The 23692-nt window shown below is 39.0% G+C and overlaps 1 protein-coding gene across 8 annotated transcripts in view; it reads right to left on the bottom strand.

Moving 5' to 3' along the window:
- RHOT1 (ras homolog family member T1) overlaps nucleotides 1-23692 on the bottom strand; it is an 83491-nt gene that overhangs the window by 29999 nt on the left and 29800 nt on the right. For 5 of the 8 annotated variants that reach the window (XR_003116201.1, XM_025362171.1, XM_025362172.1 and 2 more), the window contains exons 2-11: nucleotides 21362-21420; nucleotides 18097-18178; nucleotides 16645-16688; nucleotides 16001-16054; nucleotides 15803-15855; nucleotides 12403-12511; nucleotides 11989-12090; nucleotides 2800-2898; nucleotides 1867-1975; nucleotides 1006-1126 (exon numbers count right to left, since the gene is read on the bottom strand). Coding sequence is in view for 7 of the 8 variants with exons in the window: in XM_025362171.1 (XP_025217956.1) it covers nucleotides 1006-1126; nucleotides 1867-1975; nucleotides 2800-2898; nucleotides 11989-12090; nucleotides 12403-12511; nucleotides 15803-15855; nucleotides 16001-16054; nucleotides 16645-16688; nucleotides 18097-18178; nucleotides 21362-21420 (832 nt within the window). In the remaining variant the exon portion in view is untranslated. Of the gene's footprint in view, nucleotides 1-1005; nucleotides 1127-1866; nucleotides 1976-2799; nucleotides 2899-11988; nucleotides 12091-12402; nucleotides 12512-15802; nucleotides 15856-16000; nucleotides 16055-16644; nucleotides 16689-18096; nucleotides 18179-19422; nucleotides 19547-21361; nucleotides 21421-23692 lie in introns of all 8 variants that reach the window. The other 3 variants (XM_025362176.1, XM_025362177.1, XM_025362175.1) reach the window with 2 other exon arrangements.

Below are 23692 nucleotides of genomic sequence, written 5' to 3'. Positions count from 1 at the left end.
CTTTGGGAGGCCGAGGCAGGCGGATCATGAGATCAGGAGATCGAGACCATCCTGGCTAACACGGTGAAACCCTGCCTCTCTAAAAATACCAAAAATTAACCAGGTGTGGTGGCGGGTGCCTATAGTCCCAGCTACTCAGGAGGCTGAGGCAGGAGAATGGCGTGAACCCGGGAGGCAGAGTTTGCGCCACTGCACTCCAGCCTGCGCGACAGAGCAAAATTCCCGTCTCAAAAAAAAAAGAAAGAAAGAAGAAGAAAAAGAACCACAAATAGACCAGTCGTTTAGGAAAATACCTACTTCAACTTAAGCTGTTTAGGAAAATACCGACTTCAACTTAAGCTAAGAAGAACAGGCTATAAAACTAAGGGAGAAGAACAACGTAAGAAAAATGTTAACCAGAATATTTCTGAGATCTCTTGACTCCCAAAACAAGTTTATTGTCTAGCATCTTATTTTTCCTTCCTCAGTAAAACGAACAAAAAAAGATACTTGTAGTCTCCACAAGAAGAGGAAAAGTTTGAGTCATGAGGGAATCAGTGGTTCTCAACTGGGGATAATTTCACTTCAGAGGGCACATTTGGCAATTTCTCAACAGTTCTGGTTGTCACACCTGGAGGTATCACTGACTTCTACAGATGTGATAAACATCCTATACTGCACAGGACATCCACAACAAAAAATTGTCTGGTCCAAAATGTCAATAGTGCTGAGGTTGAGAAATCCTGCTATAAAGCTCTGCTATAATTCTAAAATATTCCCGATTAGCTTAAAGCCCACCTCCCCATGTGTGCTAAATCAACCTTAAAAATATTTAGCAAGTAAAATCAATTACAAGACCAAAGGTGACTAGGCATGGCTCAATGCCTGTAATCACAGCAATTTGGGAGGCCGAGGTGGGAGGATCACTTGAGCCCAGGAGTTCAAAACCAGCCTGGGCAACATAGTGAGATCCTGTCTCAATAAAAAATTTAAAAAACAAAACAAAACAAAACCAAAGGTACATACAGGGGGAACAAATATTCAGGTGTCAAATCCAGATCATCATCATAACCAAATCGTCGAAGCACAGTCCAAGTAGTTTCGTGTCTCCCTCTCTGGATAAAAAGTGTGTGTAAAAAGAGAAAACCTGAAATAAAGTAAATTAGTAAATAAAGGATACAGAGTCACATAGGAGAAAAGCATGTAACATAATGGCAAGAACTAGATTCATGAACATATGGATGCTAGCTTTGCATCTGTAAAGCTCAAAACAAAACAAAATTCACAAGTATCTCAATGAAACAGCTGATTTCAGAGTTGTTTCACATATACACCCAGCTTAGCAAGAGACAGCACAGGAGGAAATGGCCAACATTACATCTCAAGGAATATACTGACATGCACAAAGTTATACAAGAGTAGTGTTCTACAGATCTTTGAGTTTATTTTTGTCATGGAAAATTCTGGTTTTCAATCTCATTAACTTCACTGTGCCTCTATAATATATTCTCCAGGGAACATTCTATACTGGTAAATTTGACCCATAGACAAAATTCCCTAAAAATAATGACTATTTAAAGGCTGTTTATGAGTAGGAAGAATTTTAAGACACTTTTTTTTGTTCCAGATATCTCCTTCCCTCAGGTGGACCTCTGTATCCTTGAGATCCAACCAATTTCCCCACCTCTAATTTATACTGGTAGTAAAGATGATAATCCCTAACAATGGTCTGTCCCTCCCAACTCGTAAATATCCAAATCAGACTTTAGGCATACTAGTAAATATTAACATTTCCTTAAAGTATAAATAATGCAATAAAGACCTTCACCTTCTGCCAAATTTTGAAACTATTAAGTTTCAAAAGGGGGAAAAATACCATTCACCTACCTTTCAGGGTCAACCCACTGTCAGCCACACCATCACTTATATGTTTTCTGACTACATTCTTGACATCCTCCAGAGCTTGAGGAGCTAATGGAGTGTTGAAACAAATCCTCTAGCAAAAAACATAAAAATATATTTAAAAACAAACCAGCATTAAAACCACAAATAATATAAAATGGTAATCTACAAAGCAACATTAAATCCAATAACTGCAACCAAAGAAACATATTCTACATTAGGAATAGTCTCCACTTTGTATTATTTAAGTAAAACATGGGCCGGGCACGGTGGCTCACGCCTGTAATCCCAGCACTTTGGGAGGCTGAGGCAGGTGGATCATGAGGTCAGGAGATCGAGTCCACCCTGGCCAACATGGTGAAACCTCATCTTCACTAAAAATACAAAAATTAGCTGGGTGTGGTGGCACATGCCTGTAGTCCCAGCTACCTGGGAGGCTGAGGCAGGAGAATCACTTGAACCCAGGAGGTGGAGGTTGCAGTGAGCCAAGATTACACCATTGCACTCCAGCCTGGGTGACAGAGCGAGACTCTATCTCAAAAAACAAAAGTAAAACATGTCATACTTAGAAAGAAATATTTCCAACTCCCTCCATCCTGTATCTAAAACACAGGGCTATTTGTGTAGCTATGTTATTCAAAACTAAGAAAGCAAAATGATTCAGAGTTCAGACTCCAAGTCATCCTTAACACACCCACTTTATACCATAAAATAAAGCTACGAAATCCCCTCAATTCCTGGGCATAAGAGAGTTTTATAGCCTAAGTAAAGGCATATATAGGTTGATGTGATAGTTCTATGTGAAAGAAACTTATGTTTATAACATACTGTTCTTGTTGTTTAAGCTAATATATTTTATAGCTTTCAGCAAAAAAAAAAAAAAAAGATATGCAAATATCTGAAATAAAGGACCATTACCTGAAAGAAGTTGAGTTCAGCATCATTGAGAGTACCATCATTATCTTGATCAGATATTTTAAATATACGAGTAAGGGCTTTTATACAAGCTGGTTTCATCTATAAATCATTGAGAAAAGAAATAATTATTTAAACTGTGATTTTCATAAGCAATGCTGAGAAAAATTCTGATTGTTTTTACACAGTATCAAATACAACCAACATGAAAAAATGAACTAAAGCAAAGCCATTTACTTTTATATGCAAACCTTTTTAAGTAAATGAGGCAATATTTGCTGGGACTGATAATTGGAATGGTCAAGCTCTCCCCTTATGACCACAAATCCTTTAAGAACAGGCAAAGGAGAAGTTCATCTTTAGGAGGGATTCATTTTTCTAGTCACATAAAGAAGAACTATTTATTTATCTATATCTTCTGTCATTCCATACAGAATATGAACTGACTTATAAAACTACTAAGGACTTTCCCTTCAACTTCCGATTTCTGACCATCCACCTTCTGGTAGCAGAATGAGATTTGTTTTGATCTGTCCCCTGTGTGTATGTTAAAGCTGGAAAATAAAATATGCTCATTCACAAACAAGTGGCAAAATTATCACTAGTTAGTAAGTGTAAATAATTTTTACTAACTTCCTAGTATAAGAATTTATACTTTAAAAAGAACTTTGCCTTTTGTGACTCTAAAACTGTTATGACTAATGCTGCTGGAAATATATTCTGACAATTTCCTTCATTTTTGTTTTATGATTCATCATGGATAGAATAAATAAATGACTATTTTAAAATAAGGCCCACATGCTTCTTCACTGTATAACCACTATAGGGTAATCACTGTCAATAATTTTGAGAATAAAACTTCAAGGAGAGCTTCGAATTTTGTCTAAGCTTGGAAATAGATCTCCTATGGTTCTACCTAAATCAGAGAAATGACATGTCAAGCTGAGGAAATATAAACTTATTAACTTACAAAATGGTAATGATGATAGCTTTGATCATGCTATCAAACTCAAATGCAGAAAAGAAATTCTTTTAAAAATAGGAAAGAAAATAATTATCTTCCAAACATACACAGATAACCCCTTCTATTCTTGTTTTAAATGGGATCTTTGGGAGAGTAATTTGATATAGTGAGAAAAAGATAAAACTTAAGATACTAAGAGATTAGAAAGAAATGAGAAAAAGAAGTCAAACATTTAGAAAGCATTTGAGGCTGGGTGTGGTGGCTCACACTTGTAATCCCAGCACTTTGGGAGGCCGAGGAGTGCAGATCACCTGAGATCAGGAGTTCGAGACCAGCCTGGCCAACATGGCGAAACCCCGTCTCTACTAAAAATACAAAAGTTAGCTGTGTGTGGTGGCGCATGCCTGTAGTCCCAGTACTTGGGATGCTGAGGCAGGAGAATCGCTTGAACCTGGGAGGCAGAGGTTGCAGTGAGCCAAGATTGTACCACTGCACTACAGTCTGGGAGACAAAGAAAGACTCCGTCTCAAAAAAAAGAAAGCATCTAATGGGGCTTCCTTTATAAAAGAGTACTAAATGGACTATAACATCTACAATCACAGGTGATTTATTCTTTAAAATAATGAATGGTAAGATGATGCTTCTATAAATGTGATCCTAATGTTAGACATTAAAGATTAATAAAAACTACACTGTTATATTTCATTTACTCTCCTTTAAAATAAGTTGAATAATTTAAATGTTTCCAAAAGAAGCAACAGCAAGAATAATATACAAAATAGAACCTAAAGATAACCTTTTATTTTGTCTAAGTGATTTTTCCTCACATAATAAAGGGGTACATTTTCAAAAAGTAATTTTAAGAAAAATAAACAATGTACTTTACTTTTTTTTTTTGAGACGGAATCTTGCTCTGTTGCCCAGGCTGGAGTGCAGTGGTGTGATCTTGGCTCACTGCAACCTCTGCCTCCCAGGTTCAAGCGATTCTCCTGCCTCAGCCTCCCGAGTAGCTGTGTCTACAGGCATGTGCCACCACACCCAGTTAATTTTTCGTATTTTTAGTAGAGATGGGGTTTCACCATGTTAGCCAGGATAGTCTCGCTCTCCCCACCTTGTGATCTGCCTGCCTCAGCCTTCCAAAGTGCTGGGATTACAGGCATGAGCCATCACACCCAGCCAACAATATACACACTTTTCATTAAAGCTTGAAAAGAACTCTAAGGTATTGGCCCAATGTCATATTTAAAAACTAACCACCTGAAAATGTAACATCAAAAAAAGGACTACTAAAAAGTATTAAAAATTCTACTTAATAAAGCTGTAAAAAATTATGGTATTTGGCTGGATATGGTAGCTCACACACTTTGGGAGGCCAAGGCAGGCAGATCACTTGAGGCTAGAAGTTTTAGATCAGACTAGCCCACATGATGAAACCCCATCTCTGCTAAAAATACAAAAATTAGCCAGGCATGGTGGTGCACGCCTGTAATCCCAGCTACTTGGGAGGCTGAGGCAGGAGAATCGTGTGAACCTGGGAGGCAGAGGCTGCAGAGAGCTGAGATCGTGCCATTGCACTCCATCCTGGGAGACAGAGTGAGACTCCATCTCGAAAAGGGAAGGGGAGGGGAAGGGAGGGGAAAGGGAGGGGGAGGAGAGGGGGGAGGGGAGGTGGGGAGGGGAGGGGGAGGGGAGGCGGGGAGGGGAGGGGGAGGGGAGGCGGGGAGGGCAGGAGGAGGGGAGGCGGGGAGGGGAGGGGAGGCGGGGAGGGGAGGGGAGGCGGGGAGGGGAGGGGAGGCGGGAAACGGGAAATGAAGATTGTTGTTTAAATAAAAGATTCTGTTATAGGCAATTTAAAGTTTGTACTTGTGTAAAACAAGGTATAGTCTAAAAGTTGAAAATTTTACCTCTCACTCAGGTCCACCTAAGAATTGAGTAACAGATGGTGGTAGATATTTTAACTCTTATGGGATGGGGATGGGGATGAGGGATTAACAGATTAGCAGAACAAATAACAGGCCTGAGAACAAAGTAGCAATTAAAAAATTGAGAACAAACTAATAGAGGGGATTTCATATACTGCTAGGCTAAGGCCTCAGAGGTAAATCCCTGTAACAGTTCCCACAGTATTAAGACTGTTTCCCAAATTTCCTTTATCATACATAAAATACCTAGCTGAATCAGAATGGAATCTATGTATTTCGTTTTTTTGTTTTGTTTTGTTTTGTTTTCTTGACACAGAGTCTTCTCACTCCGTCGCCCAGGCTGGAGTGCAGTGGCGCAATCCCGGCTCACTGCAAGCCTCAGCCTCCTGGGTTCACGCCATTCTCCTGCTTCAGCCTCCTGAGTAGCTGGGATTACAGGCGTCTGCCATCACGCCCAGCTAATTTTTTTGTATTTTTAGTAGAGACAGGGTTTTACCATGTTAGCCAGGATAGTCTCAATCTCCTCACCTCGTGATCCGCCCACCTTGGCCTTCCAAAGTGCTGGGATTACAGGCATGAGCCACCGCGCCCAGCCAGAATCTATGTTTTTAACAAGTAACACCTAGTGACTATTATGATGAGGTAAGTTTGGGAAATACTGGATTCAGAGTAAATCAGAAAGAAGAATCCTAACTAAAGAAAAGTAAACCAAGAATAAGAGTAAACTAGAATCAGATTAAGGGATAACTCAAATTAATTATTTATACTAGGAGTTGGCACTTTTTCTGTAAAGGGCCACACAGCAATTTTTTAAGCTTTGGGGCCAACAGGCAAAGTTAAGCATGTCATTTAGGTACTTACATCGTAAGAAAGAAATCAAACTTCTACAAAGTTTTTTTGATAAAACTCAAAATACAACAGTTTTGCAACACAAATTTATTAATGAGAAGAATGAAATTGTTTTTTGGAAGGAAAACATTTTGCTTTGTTAGGGTTCAAAGTTAGTGTTGTCTACCATGAAAATTAATTGCAAATGTTTATATGTTAATGCTGATCTGTACTGACATTTTACATGTCCCATCTTTGAAAATGTCTTTTTGCACAAATATATACTGCCAATACTGGTACATATCCACAAACCTATGACTTCAATAGAACACAAGGTATTTATAAAATTGTATTTGATTATTTTCTTGATGTTTGCCTTTTAGCGTGTCATTACAATGCAGATTAATCAATTCCAGTTGAAGGTTAATGGAAACTCAATTGCATAGTTAAATGGATTACGAAATATGGAAATTTCCTTTGCATTTGCACCGATGTCTAAAAAAATGATGCTGGAACTGTAATTCGAACCTGGAAAATTGATCTGCTTTCCCATCTAAAAAAATACTTTATTATTATTTTCATGTTTTGGCATGATGGGTATGCAATGAATATAAATAAAAGGTCCTGGTACAGTGATATATATAGTACTTGAAATGCTGTCTAGGTGTGTCAGCGCAATTAGTAGTACACTCAGCAGCAGTGAGAAGAGATGAGAGTAGCACATATAAACTCTATTGAAACTACTAAACTTTGCCTTTGTAGCACGCAAACAGCCACAGATGACATAAAAGAATGACCATGGCTATGTTACAGTCAAACTTTATTTTTATGAAATCATAAAATCTGAATGTAACATAATTTTCACCTATCACAAAATATTATTTATTTTGACTTTTTTTCAATCATTTAAAAATATATGGCCAGGCAAGTGGTTCATGCCTGTAATCCCTGCACTGACAGGCAGATCACCTGAGGTCAGGAGTTCGAGACCAGCCTGGCCAATGTGGTGAAACCCCCTTCTCTACCAAAAATATAAAAATTAGCCAGATGTGGTGGCACATGCCTGTAGTCCCAACAACTTGGGAGGCTGAGGTGGGAGAATCGCCCGAACTCAGTGAGCTGAGATCATACCACTGCACTCCAACCTGGGCAACACAGCAAGACTCCATCTCAAAATATATATATATATATAAAAATATATATATAAAATGTTTCCTTAGTGTACAGACTGTGTGAAAACAGGTGGTAGGCCAAATATGGCCCATGAGTCAGTTTGCTAACCACTCACTTATACTATAAACTTTTCCTGAAAGAGATCTGCAACTTTTTATTCTTAAAAACAATACCTCTCTCGACAAACAGAACCAAAGCAACCACCTCAAGCTGGGTGTGGTGGTGTGGTGGCTCACACTTGTAATCCCAGCTACTCAGGAGGCTGAGGCAGGAGGAGGCCAGGAGTTCAAGACCAGCTTGGGGAATATAGCAAAGACTTGTTTCTTTTTTTTTTTTTTTTGAGACAAAGTCTCAATCCGTAGCCCAGGCTGGAGTGCAGTGGTGCAATCTCAGCTCTCTGCAATCTCCACCTCCCAGATTCAAGCGATTCTTGTGAGTGGCTGGGATTACAGGTATGCGCCACTATGCCCAGCTAATTTTTGTATTTTTAGTAGAAACAGCATTTTGCCACGTTGGCCACGCTGGTCTCGAACTCCTGGCCTCTAGTGATCCCCCTGCCTCAGCCTCCCAAAGTGCTGGGATTACAAGCATGAGTCACTGCACCTGGCCCCTGCTTCTTAAAAGAAAAATTAACTTAAAAAAAAAAGACAACCCAACTAAACAATGGGCAACGGCAGCTACTCAGGAAGCTGGGGCAGGAGGACTGTTTGAGGCTAGAGGTTCAAGACCACCTTGGGCAACTCAGCAAGACCCCATCTTTACAAAAAAAAATTAAAAATTAGCTGTGTGTGGTGGCATGCACCTACAGTCCCAGCTACTCAGGAGGCTGAGTGGGAGGACTGCTTGGGTCCAGGAGGTTGAGGCTGCAGTGAGCCATGATCATGCCACTGTACTCCAGCCTAGATGACAGTTAGACCCTGTCTCTTTATTTTTTTTATTTTTTTTTTTTTTTGAGACGGAGTCTGGCTCTGTCGCCCAGGCTGGAGTGCAGTGGCCGGATCTCAGCTCACTGCAAGCTCCGCCTCCCGGGTTCCCGCCATTCTCCTGCCTCAGCCTCCCAAGTAGCTGGGACTACAGGCGCCCACAACCGCGCCCGGCTAATTTTTTGTATTTTTAGTAGAGACGAGGTTTCACCGTGGTCTCGATCTCCTGACCTTGTGATCCGCCTGCCTCGGCCTCCCAAAGTGCTGGGATTACAGGCGTGAGCCACCGCGCCCGGCGACCCTGTCTCTTTAAAACAAAAATGGGAAAGGACTTTGAACAGGCAATAGACATTTCTCCAAAGAAGATGGCCAATGAGCACATGAAAAATTACACAACATCATTAGCCATCAGGGAAATGCAAATCAAAACAATGAGATGCCAACCACATCTACTAGGATGGCTATAATAAACCAAAAAAGAAAAGTAAAATAACAAATGTGGCAAAGATGTGGAGAAACTGGAACCTTCATACACTGCTGGTGGGAATGTAAAATGGTCCAGTCATTGGGTAAAGTAGCTGCTGGTTCCTCAATATGTTAAATACACAATTACAATGTGACTCAGCAATTCAACTACTAAATGTATGCAAAAGTATTTAAAACAGGCCAGGAGTGTTGGCTCAGGCCTGTACTCCCAGCACTTTCAGAGGCTAGATGGGAGAACTGTTTGAGGCCAGGAGTTTGAGACCAGCCTGGGCAACATAGTGAGATCTTGACTTTACAAGAAAATTTAAAAATTAGCTGGGCACGGTGGCATGTGCCTGTAGTCCCAACTACTCAGGAGGCTGAGGTGGGAGGATGGCCTGAGCCTTGGAGTTTGAGGCTGCAGTGAGTTACGATCACACCACTGTGCTCCAGCCTGGGCCACAAAGCAAGATCTTGTCTCTAAATTAAAAAAAAAAAAAAAAGGCCAGGTATGGTGGTTCACACCTGTAATCCCAACACTTTGGGAGGCCAAGGCAGGTGGATTGCTTGAGCCTAGGAGTTTAAGACCAACCTGGGCAACATGGTGAAACATCTTCTTCTAAAAATACAAAAATTAGTTGGATGTGGTGGTACACACATGTAATCCCAACTATTTGGGAGGCTGAGGTGGGAGGATTGCTGAAGCCAGGAAGTTGAGGGGGCAGTGAGCTGTGAATGCGCTACTGCACTCTAGCGTGGGCAACACAGTAAGTCCTTGACCCCCCAAAAAAAGAACAGGCCAGGAGCAGTGGCTCGTGCCTGTAATTCCAGCACTTTGGGAGGCCGAGGAAGGAGGATCACCTGAGGGTGGATGTTCAAGACCAGCCTGACCAACGTGGAGAAACCCCATAACTACTAAAAATACAAAATTAGTAGGGTGTAGTGGCCCTTGCCTGTAATTCCAGCTACTCGGGAGGCTGAGGCAGGAGAATCACCTGAACCCAGGAGGCGGAGGTTGTGGTGAGCCAAGATTGCACCATTGTACTCCAGCCTGGGTGACAAGAGCAAAACTCTGTCTCAAAAAAAAAAAAGAAAGAAAGAGAAAAACTAGTCAGGTATGGGTAGTGTGTGCCTATACTTCCAGCTACTTGAGAGGTTTAGGTGGGATGACTGCTTGAGCCAGGATTTTGAGGTTATAGTAAGCTGTAATCATGCCACTGCACCCCCCAGCCTGGGTGACAGCAAGACCCTGTCTTCAAAAAAAAAAAAAACCAAACAAGTGTTCAAACAAAAACTTGTATTGAATGTTTACAACAGTCTATTCATAATAGCCTGAAAGTAGAAACTACTCAATATCCATCAACAGATATGGGGATAAACTAAATATGATGTATCCAGCTAGGTGTGGTGGCTCACACCTGTAATCCCAGCACTCTTGGAGGCAAAGGTGGAGGTGGGAAGATTGTTTGAGCTCAGGAGTTTGAGACCAGCCTGGGCAACATGGCGAAATCCTGTCTTTACAAAAAATAAAATGAAAAAAAAAAAAATCAGCTGGGCACAGTGGCGAACGCCTATAGTCCTAGCTACTCCGGAGGCTAAGGCGGGAGGATCACTTAAGCCCAGGAGCTTGCGGTTGCAGTGTGCTGTGATCACACCACTGCTCTCCAGCCTGGGTGACAGAATGAGACTCTGTCTCAAAAAATAATAAAAATAAAAATAAAATAAAACCCACCAAAGACTTGGTGTATCCATAAAATGATTATCGGGCCATAAAAAGAAATGAAATACTGACACATGCTATAACGTGGATATACCTTGAAAATATTATGCTAAGTAAAAGAAGCCAGAAACAAAAGACCACATATTGTATAAGTCCATTTATATAAAATGTCCAGAGAGGCAAATCCACAGAGACAGAAGGTAGATTGGTGCTGGCCAGGGGTTGAGTAAGGGGACAATGGGGAGTGACTGCTAATGGGTACAGGGTTTCTCTTTGGGGTGATGAAAAGTTCTGAAATTAGAGCGTGGTGATGATTGCATAACTTTGTGAATATACTAAAAACCACGGAATTGTATAACTTTAAAAGGATGAATTTTAAGGTACTTGAAATATATCTCAAAAAGATTTAGTTTTTCAATGTCTATGGCAAAATATTAAATTTTGGATATTTCAATAAGGAGTTACTGTGTTTCTTAGCTATAAAACAAAAGCAGCTGGGCGCAGTGGCTCACGCCTGTAATCCCAGCACTTTGGGAGGCCCAGGCAGGCAGATCACTTGAGGTCAGGAGTTCAAGATCAGCCTGGGCAACATGTGAAACCCTGTCTCTATTAAAAATACAAAAATTAGCCGAGTATGGTGGCGCATGCCTGTGATCCCAGCTACTTTGGCAGGCTGAGGCATGAGAATCACTTGAACCCCAGAGGTGGAGGTTGCAGTGAGCCGAGATCCAGATCGTGCCACTGCACTCCAGCCTGAGTGACGGAGTGAGACTCTGTCTCAAAAGAAAAAAAAAACAAAAACAAAAGGAGTAGTCACATTGTATTACGTTGCGCCTATGTCAAAAAACTATATAAGATTTTTGTTTGTGTGTGTTTTTCAATTTGTAGATTTTATAGTAGCAAAACAAGAAGACCATTAGCTAAGTCTTTGGACTTTTTTGTTGTTACTGTTGCCAATTCTTCTGTTTGTTTTAGTGGCACTTCCTGAAGCAGTACTTGATTAGATTCCATTGATGTGGAAAATACTATGAATATTTAATGTGAATGTCATTGAAGAAGAGTACCTGGTAAATGTAACCATTTAATAAGCAATATATTTAAATTTTAGCAGTTTAATCTCTACACAAATACTGAAAATCACTACCATACTCGAGTTACTACATACACATTCCAGCCCCTATAAACATAGCCTGTTACCTCCTTCTCCTCTGGGCAGTACAGGGGCCCTGTAGGATGAAGAACAGCTTTCTGTGCATAATAAAAGAGCTCTGATATGTTCTTCAGGTTTTTTGCTGAACACTGAAAAAAATAAAATTAAAATTTTACACTCTGAAATCAATTAGGAGAGCTAAAAACAATTTTCAAACTATCACCATATGGCAAAAGAAAGATTCCTTGAAAAAAAATGAAAAATGCATCTTTGTGGACATCACAATATGAATGTCTAGAAAGAGCTCAGAGGCCAACTCCAACTTCTCTGTTTTATTTGGTTTACATGACTTTACAAAGAGCAGGAAATTTATTCCATTCCACATTGTCCCCCCTATTTAAAACCCCAATTTAGTAAGAATTCATCAAAAATAAATTTTCAAATCAAATTATGAGGCATACCTCCACACAGGTTTCTATTTCTGTATACTGGTTCATAATAGGAAGGATGGTCTCCATACTACTATATTCCACCAGATCAGATTTGTTCCCAACCAATATTAGAGGCAACCTAAAATAAACAGGGCACATTGTAATAAGGAAGGCAAAAGACATTAGATTTATATTTTAATTTACATCATAACCCATTCTAACTAAAAAGTTTTTATTTAATCTTCTCAACAACATGAACCTTCCTCTACAGTCATGTCAAGCCCCCTAGATAACATGTATTTACTCAACATGTTATCTACTGAGCACCTATTATAAGCCACATACTGCTCCAAGTATTAAGGACACAAGACTGAAGGTCTCTACCCATTCTGTTTTGTTTTTTGTTTTCTTGAGACAGGGTCTAGCTCTGTTGTCCAGGATGGAGTGCAGTGGCAGGAACACAGCTCACTGCAACCTCAAATTCGTATGCTCAAGTGATCCACTTGCCCTAGCCTCCCTAGTAGCTAGGACTATAGGTACAAGCCACTACACTCAGCTAATTAAAAAAATTTTTTTTGTAGAGAAGGGTCTAGCTACATTGCCTAGGCTAGTCTCAAACTTCTGGCCTCCCAAAGTGTTGGGATTATAGGCATGAGCTACCATGCCTGGGCAGATCCAGAAACCTGACCATTCCAATAGTGAAAAACAGAAAATGAGCAATAAGCAAATAAAATAATTTCCAATTCAATAAGTACTATGCAAGAAATAAACAGGGCGATAGAGTAGTGGGAAGGAGCTAGTTATGTATAATAATTAAGGAAAACCCCCTATGTAAAGGTGACATTTGAGCCAAGGGGTGAAGGATAAGATGAAATCTGCCATGTAAAGAGTCAGGGAAGAGCAAGCCAGGAGGAAGGAACAGCATGTGCAAAGGCCCCAAACTGAAAAAACATCCTGATGGGGCCAAACAACAGGAAAATGCCAGAATGGCTACAGAGTACTGAGTAAAGAGAAAAAGGTATACAATGGGGTTAGAAAGAGGATCAAAGGTCAGACACATAAGAACTTAACAAACTGCAGTAAGGAGTGTAGGTTTTATTGTTAGTGTAAAATGGGAAGCCACTGAATGGTTCTAAGAAGGGGGTTAACATTTTTAAGTGCAGTGATTTTTAGAGCTATATACTGAAATATTTACAACATGAAAATAATATCTCTATTTGCTTCAAAATAATCTCAGCGGGAGGGGTAATAGATGAAACAAGACTGGCCATGAGTTAATTGTTGAAGCTGGATAACAGGTATGTACCTCAGTATATGTTACATTTTTTCACTAACAAATTCTTAAAAATATAATAGTAACTTGGATTACAGTAGTGACAGTAAAGATGAAAAGGAAAATATTCAAATTTCAGATATATTTTATAAGACAGAAACAGCTGATAGGTTAGATATGAAGATTGAGGGAAAAGCAGAAACCAAGAAAAATACTTAGGTTTTGGCTGGAAAAAAATGGGTAGATCTCAAAAGATAGAGAAGATTGAGGATAATTTTTTGTTTCTGTTTTTGGCAGGGAGTAGACCGGGAGTTAAAGATTCTGATCTTTAATTCCTAAAGATCTAAAGTTAAATCTGATAAGCCTATGGGGGAAAATCTTAATGGGGATATTAAGGAGGACCAACCTAGTGGAGAACTGTTGTGAATCCTGCAAGAGAGCTTGGAGGGAAAGCAAATCATCCTGCTGGAACTCTAGACTGCAACAGAAGCACTTGAAAGCACTTGGTGTGCCATTATGCTTGAAAAGACTGACCACCATATAGCCCAAATATAAATTCCTAACAGAACCAGGAGGGTTTCCAAAAATGTAGTGGTTTGTAACCAAAGGTGTGCATCAGAGTAATTTATGGAGCTTAAAAAATATATATATATATATATATATATATATATGTCTGGTACAGCAGCTCACGCCTGTAATCTCAGCACTTTGGGAGGCCAAGGCGGAAGGATTGCTTGAGTTCTGCCAGGAGCTTAAGACTATCCTGGATGACTTAGTGAGACCCTGTTTCTACAAAAGTTTTTTAAAAATTAGAAAGGTGTGGTGGCACACACTTGCAGTCCCAGCTACTTGGGAGGCTGTCATGGTAAAGCCAAAATTTTTTAATTCAGTGGTCCAAGGTGGTGCTTGATAGATCTTAGCAAAACTGCCCTCTCTTAAAGATTCCCTCCCAGAAATGGCTCAAGGAAGAGCAAGAAAAGCAGATATTAGGAGCATATGGGTATTGGATCCCCCAAGGCAGCTCTGTCCAATACAACATTCTATGATGGTGGAAATGCTCTTTATCTCTACTCTCCATTACTGTAACCATTAGTCACATGTGGCTATGTGCACCTGAAATGTGGCTAAGTGTATCCGAGGAACAAGTTTTTGTTTTATTAATTTTAATTAATTTAAAGTTAAATCACCACAACTGACGAGAGGTTACTACATTGGACAGCACAGTTGTAAAGGGTCATTCTTTCCTTTCCACCTTGTCAAATCATCACAAAGTTAAAACCATGATAAAAGACAAGCCATACAATGCCACAGCATTGTTCACAGCACATATAATGTCATCTCAGTCTCCCTTCCAAAATATGTAAGACAGAGGGTTAATGACCATAGTCATATGTTTAGAACCAGATCTTTAGAGTTTCAAGGCATGAAAATGGCCAACTAAAAGATAAATCTAAAAAATTGAGAAAAGGACCAAATGTGTACAATAATAGGTATTAGTCTGATTTTCCTATTTAAAAAGATTCAGGCTGGGCACAGTAGCTCATGCCTGTAATCCCAGCACTTTGGGAGGCCAAGGTGAGCAGATCATTTGAGGTCATGAGTTCGAGACCAGACTGGCCAATGTGCGAAACCCTCTCTACTAAATAATACAAAAATTAGGCAGGCGTTAGTGGTACGTGCCTGTAGTGCCAGTTACTCAGGAGGCTGAAGCATGAGAATCACTTGAATCCGGGCGGTGGAGGCTGCAAGGAGCCAAGATCACGCCCCTACACTCCAGCCTGGGTGATACAGCAAGACTCTGCCTCAAAATTAATTAATTAATTAATTAATCTGAGACTTTTCAAGCAGCAGTTTGACAAAGAGAAATGTAAGATTTATGACCAAAATAATCTGTCTGAAGTTGTGAATCATTATATCAGAGTTCTGTTTCTTGCTTTGCTCTCAAGTATATTTACTGCCTCAAATGAGTCCCCCCAGCAAAGGCATGTGGGTGTGTGTATGAACAGACAGAAAAACTGACAGATAAGGCAAATATGGCAAAATCTTAACTAGTAAATTTAAGTGACGGATTTAGGGAAGGTCAGTGTACTACTTCCCGTACCTTTACTGCAAGCTTTAAACTTTTTAACATAAAAAGTTTGAGAGAGGAAAACATACCTGCTGTCTTTGTCTGTTCTTTCATTTATGAGAGGAATCCATCGACTTGTTACCTAAAATGAAAATTAACAAGCGCTTAGCCATGATGAGGATCTTTACAAAACACTCTTACCTTAGACCCCTAAAATTCTAAACTGAGGATCAACTTTGGAAGCGCTCCACTGAAACCAACTATAGTGAAAAAAAGGTCACACCTACCTTATCAATAGAATGCTTGTTGTTAACGGCATACACTATACAGATGACATTAGCCTTGAAGAAAAATTAACAAATTAGCGGTATCTAAAAATAATAAAAATGGAGACAGCACTTAATTAGCAACTTGTTAATATATTTGGGAGAAAGGAAGAAAAAATTTAAAAGCTAAAACAAAAAAACAAAAAATGAATTAGCTGGCCTCTAAGAGAAAATGTTCCTAAGGACTTAAAGCAAAAACACATACTCAGTAACAGCCATAACAACAAAGAACTGAAAAAGAACTCTTGGTAATTAAGAGAATGAAGAAGGGATGGGGTGGATCACTTGAGGCCAGGAGTTTGAGACCAGCCTGGTTAACATGGCAAAACCCTATCTCTACTAAAATACAAAAATTAGCTGGGCATGGTGGTGCATGCCTGTAATCTCAGCTACTCAGGAGGCTGAGGCATGAGAATTGCTTGAGCCTGCAAGATGGAGGTTGCAGTAAGGCAAAATTGCACCACTGCACTCCAGCCTGGGTGACAGTGAGACACGGTCCCAAAAAAACAAAAACAAAAAACAAAAAGAGAATGAAAAAGGCAGGCTCATAAAATCATCACTGTTTTTCTACACAAAAACCCATACCTCTGTTTTTTAAAGCTCACCTGTGATATTTCTTGATGAAGTTGTTCATCACTCTGTTCTGCTTCTACAAACGACAAAAAGTCAATGTTTCATATTGCAAACACTTTCATAAAAACTAATGGCCAAGCTAAATTCTATGCAACACCCATCTAACATCCCTCAAAATGACATGGTATAGCAAACACAAGGGAAAGCCAAGGGAAGTAAAGGTTGAACTATGATAAGGCAGCTGGCACTGAAAGACGAGTCTCTAAAAGGATAACTCAGGCATGGAACAGCAGAAGCACTGTGTAATAAATCTAGGCCAGCATCTGATTCAGAGTTGAAAAGGGTCAGGCAAAGGACCTCAGAAATCCAAGCTAGCAGACTGGGTGCTTAAGAGTCAAAAGCTCAGACAAAGAGTCTATACACACAGGATCAAAAGGCAGGTGAGATTCTGGGTAATACAAGCTTAAGATCTAGATAGCAAGTGGGAGTAATAATAACCAGGACCCAGAGGCAAAACTATAGCTTGATAGTGAAGTGATGAGAATTCCCTCTCTAGCATGTATCTTTAGCTAGGACTGGTCTCAATGGGTAGGTGTGCCTGTAACTCCACGGATGCGGGGATATGAATGATACAGCTAGGATAGAAAGCAAATAATTAAAGAGCAAAGCAATTACTGACATATTGATTTAGACCACCTTAGGTTACATATATCTTCCCCTAAAAATGCCTGTTACTTTTGACATATAAACTAATACCATACATGAATTCAATGGCATTTTATACTATGCTAAATAACAGGCCATATTTTTAATATCTTTCCATGTTAAGTAATCAATGGGTTAAGGCTTCAATTCTAATACTGAAGTGAATCTAATTATATGGCTATACATATTGAAGAATAATTCTGTAAATAAATCTAGTTATGAGATTGATTGTAGCAGAAGGCATTCACCTCCCTCAGCTTCCAGTACAGTGCTGTCCAACATACAGACAACGCAAGTCACATATATAGTTTTCAATTTTTTAGTAGCAACCTTTAAAAAGGTAAGTAAAAAAAGGTAAAATTAAATTTGCATTTAACCCAAAATATCAAAAATATTTAAATTTCAACATGTACTCAACAGAAAAATTAATGAAATATTTTACATCCTTTTTTCATACTAAGTCTTCAAAATCCAGTTATATTTTACACTTAATAACACATTTTAATTTAGAACAGTCACATTTCAAGTGTTCAACAGCCACAGGTATTATGGAACCCAACTTAGTAATCTGGGGATGAAGAACTGTCAGATGGAGGCACCCAGTGGGATATGGGGTAGAGGCTGACAGAGAGACATAAATGAGATAAGAATCGTAAAGGATCATTTACTGCTACAGAGAAAAGACCACCTCTCGGAACATTTGTAGAAGCTCAGTAAGTATCTTTTTTCAAGTCTATTAAATTAACCTACACCTTCACCTACAAGAGGATATTCATTACCTGAGTAATCGACAATGTGTGTTGGAACTCTCTCTGGGGTGACATCAGCTGGAATGGTGATTTCTTCTGCCCTGGGAGGAACCTTCATTTACAAACAAATATAGAAAGAAAAAAGAAAAAACCAACCTTTCAATATTATCACTCAAACTTGTAACAGATGATATAAATTTATCTACACAGGTTGAGTATTTCTTTTCTTTTCTCTCTCCTCTCTCTCTCTCTCTCTCTCTTTTCTTTCTTTCTTTCTTTTCTTTCTTTCTTTCTTTCTTTCTCTCTCTCTCTCTCTCTCTCTCTCTCTCTTTCTCTCTTTCTCTCTTTCTCTCTTTCTCTCTTTCTCTCTTTCTTTCTTTCTTTCTTTCTCTTTCTTTCTTTCTTTTTTGAGATGGAGTCTCGCTTTGTCGCCCAGGCTGGAGTGCAGTGGTCGGATCTCAGCTCACTGCAAGCTTCGCTTCCCGGGTTTACGCCATTCTCCTGCCTCAGCCTCCCGAGTAGCTGGGACTACAGGCGCCCGCCACCTCGTCCGGCTAGTTTTTTGTATTTTTTAGTAGAGACGGGGTTTCACCGTGTTAGCCAGGATGGTCTCGATCTCCTGACCTCGTGATCCACCGGTCTCGGCCTCCCAAAGTGCTGGGATTACAGGCTTGAGCCACCGCGCCCGGCCTCTTTTTTTTTTTTTAACAGAGTCTCACTCTATAGCCCAGGCTGGAGTGCAGTGGTGCAATCTCAGCTCACTGCAACCTCTGCTGCCTGGGTTCAAGCGATTCTCCTGCCTCAGCCTCCCGAGTAGCTGGGATTACAGGCACCTGCCACCATGCCCAGCTAATTATTGTATTTTTAGTAGAGATGGGGTTTCACCATCTTGGCCAGGCTGGTCTTGAACTCCTGACCTTGTGATCCACCCGCCTCGGCCGCCCAAAGTACTGGGATCACAGGCTGAGTATCTCTAAGCCCAAAATTTGAAATCTGAAATGTTCCAAAATTTGAAACTTTTTAGCACTAACATGGTACTCAAAGCAAATGCTCATTGGAGTATTTCTGATTTTCAGATTAGGGAAATGCTCAACTGGTAAGTATAATGCTCATATTCCAAAATCTGAACAAATCTGAAATCTGAAACACTTCTGGTCCCAAGCATTTCAGATAAGGGATGCTCAACTTGTATTAGTCCCTCTCACCAATACCTATTTGTTGTACATGCAAGTGTTTATTTTTGTGCTTTACCACAGATGCAAATATATATTAAAACTGATGATAAAAACATTTTTAATGCATATTTCTAACTACATAGACACAACACATTCAGGATACTTCAGATCTGACACAGACTCAAATAATTATTGAATTAATTTGGTGTTTCAGTGTTACATATTTTAAATATGTTGTTTTCATTCTATTTTGTTGAAGGCTGAAGATACTCTGCAAATGAGGAGGTATTTTAATCCAAAACAATCTGCAAATAAACCAACAGGTTATCAACATTCATTTCCTCTAGAAAATAATTGACTGGCTACATAAACCTTATGTTTGTTTGTTCTTTATTTATTTTTTGAGACAGGGTTTCGCTCTTGTTCCCTAGGCTGGAGTGCAATGGGACGATCTCAGCTCACTGCAACCTCTGCCTCTGGGTTCAAGCTATTCTCCTGCCTCAGCCTTCCAAGTAGCTGGGATTATAGGCATGCACCACCATGCCTGGCTAATTTTGTATTTTACTAGAGACAGGGTTTCACCATGTTGGCCAGGCTGGTCTTGAACTCCTGACCTCAAGTGATCCGCCCACCTCAGCCCCCCAAAGTGCTGGGATTACAGGCATGAGCCACCGCATCCAGCCAAGCCTTATGTTTAATGATTCCATCTTTCACAAGGACTGAATTTTTTTAAATTAATTAAAAACCCTTCTAGATTACTTATAATCGCTAAAAAAGTGAAAAGATAAATTAAAAAAAACCAAAAACACAAAACCCTTATCCACAATCAAGAGGACTATGCTAAAACAATTCTAAACTAAAACTCTCACAGAAAACTTTTAGATGTTATATCCAGAGTAATTATAAATTAATGTTACTGATTCTACAAATAATACATGAAAATATACTTCATTTCTTAAATTAAGTAATTACTTATTTAACCATCTTGTCTAAGAGAAAAAAGGCAAAAAATAATAATAAATAGTCTTTTGGCAGCTGTAAATGTTGAAAACACTACCACATGATACATCAAATTCTTATTTGAACAATGAAATTATACAGATATTCCTATCTAAACTAGAGTAAAAGAAGGATAAATGTAAACTGTGACACTAATGATACCTGCTATGCAAGAAAGAGGGTAATTTGAAATTATTTTCATCCCATTGTACAAATTTCATTCCCTCTAATTATATGCTAACTTTATGTAAAGTTTAGCCAACGCTCCTCACTCTAGAACTTCCAAAATGTAAATTTATTGCCAGTAATAATAAAACCGCCTTACTACCTTTGGTGGCACTTCCCTGCTATTAAATTCATCTCATTTGAGACCCATAACAATCCTTTGAGGTAGGCAAAGGTAGAATGAGTTTGTTTCATCATTTGTGAAATGAAGCAGGTAGATCATATTAAGGGTTTTCAAATATATGTATCATAATTCTAGTGGTTCCGACAAAAACACCTCACAGACCAGGGAGTGTCAGGCAGAAGGCAAGAAGGGATTCACACCTTTCCCCTTAACTTCAACTCATGGAATGCTCATTATCTTTTTTATATTTGGGGTTTATGAGCAACATTTTATTTTTAAGAAAGGGTTATAGAGCTTATATTATATCTATATCCCTTTCAGCTTCCATTTTATAGATGAGACAACTGAGGCACAGAGAGTACAAAGGTCCTAGACAAAGTCAAAGGAAGAAAATGCAAAAGACTTAGGTGAACTTAGATATAGGTTGGTTATTTCTTCTATACTGTACTTCATAGACATAACTGATAAACAAATATTAGCTTTTTAAAAACCCAACTGGCAGGGCACAGTGGTACATCCCAGCACTCTGGGAAGCTGAGACAGGAGGATTGCTTGAGTCCAAGAGTTGGAGGTTGCAGTGGGCTATGATGGCACCACTGCACTCCAGCCTGGGCAATAGAGTGAGACCCTGTCTCTAAACAAGGAAGAAAAAAAGTCTCAACTGTCCAAAAGGAAGCACATAACACATGCCAAAAGAGACAGAGTTCGGTTCATTTTAATTGGATTTTGATAATTTTTTAAAAAATTTAAATATGGAAATCAAAATGTTTACCTCTTCTGGAAATTCTTCACTGACCAGAGACATAATCAGTGATGTCTTCCCCACTCTAGCTGTGAAAAGAAAAATCGTTACTTTAATAAAGTGTTTAGGTTCTACATAAGCTCAAATTCAGCAACCACATAAGGAAGTTTGTTACTCATTAGCTAAAATCTAAGGCATCCAAATTATCAAGTTTTAGTATAATACTTAAAAGTATATCTTTATGTTTAGAAAAGTCACACATACTCATTATTTTTAAAAACTTGCCAAAATATATTCTGTAAAAGCACAAATCCCTCCTAACATCCTCTACTAACATTTTAATATTCTCCCAGATTTTTCCTATACTTATATTAACTTGCAATATTTTACCACAATGGAATCATAGTTATCACACTACTTTGCAATTTTCCTTTATCACTTAATTATGCATTTGTGCAGTATTTCATGTCAGTACATAAAAACTCCTAGGAGAAGAGAAGACAAAAGTTACTGGTTAATGGGTACATAGTTTTTGTTGAGGATAATAAAAAAAAGTTTTAAGTACAGATAGTGGTGATGGTTACACAACATTATGAATAAATTTAATGTTGCTGAATTGTATACTTACAGTTAATAAGTTATATATATTTTAAACAATTTTTAAAAGCAGCAATAATAAACCCATTTTATATTTATATTTCTTAAATTTTTTTTTTTTTTTTTTGAGATGGAGTCTCACTGTGTTGCCTAGGCTAGAGTGCAGTGGCGCAATCTTGGCTCACTGTAATCTCTACCGCATGGGTTCATTCAAGCGATTTTCGTGCCTTAGCCTCCCAAGTAGCTGGGATTATAGGCATGTGTCACCATGTCCAGCTAATTTTTGTATTTTTAGTAGAGACAGGGTTTCCCCATGTTGGCCAGGCTGGTCTCGAACTCCTGACCTCAGGTGATCCGCCTGCCTCGGCCTCCCAAAGTGCTGGGATTACAGGTGTGAGCTACCGCGCCCAGCCATCCTGCATTATTTTTGATAGTTGTATTAGAATCCACTGTATGATGTATTATAATTTATTAAAATAAACTCTTAACAAGGAACATTGGAATGGTTTCCAAGTTTTAACTTTTTTTTTTTTTTTTTTTGATTCAGGGTCCCACTCTGATTGCCCAAGCTGGAGTGCAGTGGTATGATTTTTTTCGCTCACTGCAGCCTCGACCTCCCCAGGCTCAGGTGATTCTCCCAGCTCAGCCTCCCGAGTAGCTGGGACTACAGGCAGATGCCACTACAATCAGATAATTTTTTTGTATTTTTAATAGAGACAGGGTTTCGTTATGTTGCCCAGGCTGGTCTCAAACTCCTGGACTCAAGCAATCCACCAACCTAAGCCTCCCAAAGTGCTGGGATTACAGGTGTGAGTCACTGCACCTGGCCCTAAGTTTTCACTTTTATAAACAATGCAACAATTAGTATTTCTACAGAATAAATTCCTAGAAGTAGAACTCAAGTTAGTGCACAAGATCTTTTTTATTTTTAACTGACATTGTTAAACTATCTCCAAAAACGAAAAAACCAATTTACATCCTCGTAAACAGAATATCAGAGTGCCCATTTCTATGCATCTCTACATTCTTTCTTCCATAGAGCATCATATTTAAAGGGTTAGTAACAAGGTAAAAGCAAAGAAAGTCTCCTATTACATTTTCTATTCTAGCAATTTTTTTATACACAAACTTTAAAATCTTAACTTTTATTATGAAATTTGACTTCTATTCCTGTCACTTTCTGATCATATAATTACTACTGTTAGACATTCAACTCATCACCTAAATCCTTTTGTGAATCTAGAGGAAAACAGTCCACATGCTTACTAATCTCTGCCATTATCAACAAATTATAGTTTCCAAAATTAAAGTCTAAATATAAAAGAAATGAAATTTTTTGAGTTAAGAAAAGTCCCATTCCCTTCTTAAACGATTAAAAGGAAGGGTGAACACAAGTCAAGTCTCTGGGAAAATAGTGAATGTCTAGAACACAGGAAGGACAGTGAAAACAGCTTAGAGAATGCTACGAACAACTGAGTACCACTGATAGAGGGATAGATTAGATGATTTAACAGGTGTCTTCTAGCTCTGATTTCTACAGGCCTTTTCAATCGACTTGTGTAAGGTTTGGGCCTTTTTCAAATGGCTGACCACAGGTCACATTTCACAGAGTTCTGATGATGTCCATGAATCCATCATCATAGAACCGCTAGAATCTAGTTAGCAATGTCAGTTTATTCAGCTCCCCAGAAAATTTTCAGATAAAGAACCTGGGATCCAGGACAGTCATTTTCTCCAAGTCTCACTAAAAGATTAGTTGCAGAT

Source organism: Theropithecus gelada, chromosome 16 (assembly GCF_003255815.1).
Source record: "Theropithecus gelada isolate Dixy chromosome 16, Tgel_1.0, whole genome shotgun sequence".
Classification (NCBI taxonomy): Eukaryota; Metazoa; Chordata; class Mammalia; order Primates; family Cercopithecidae; genus Theropithecus; species Theropithecus gelada.
This window is presented reverse-complemented; position numbering and strand designations above follow the sequence as displayed.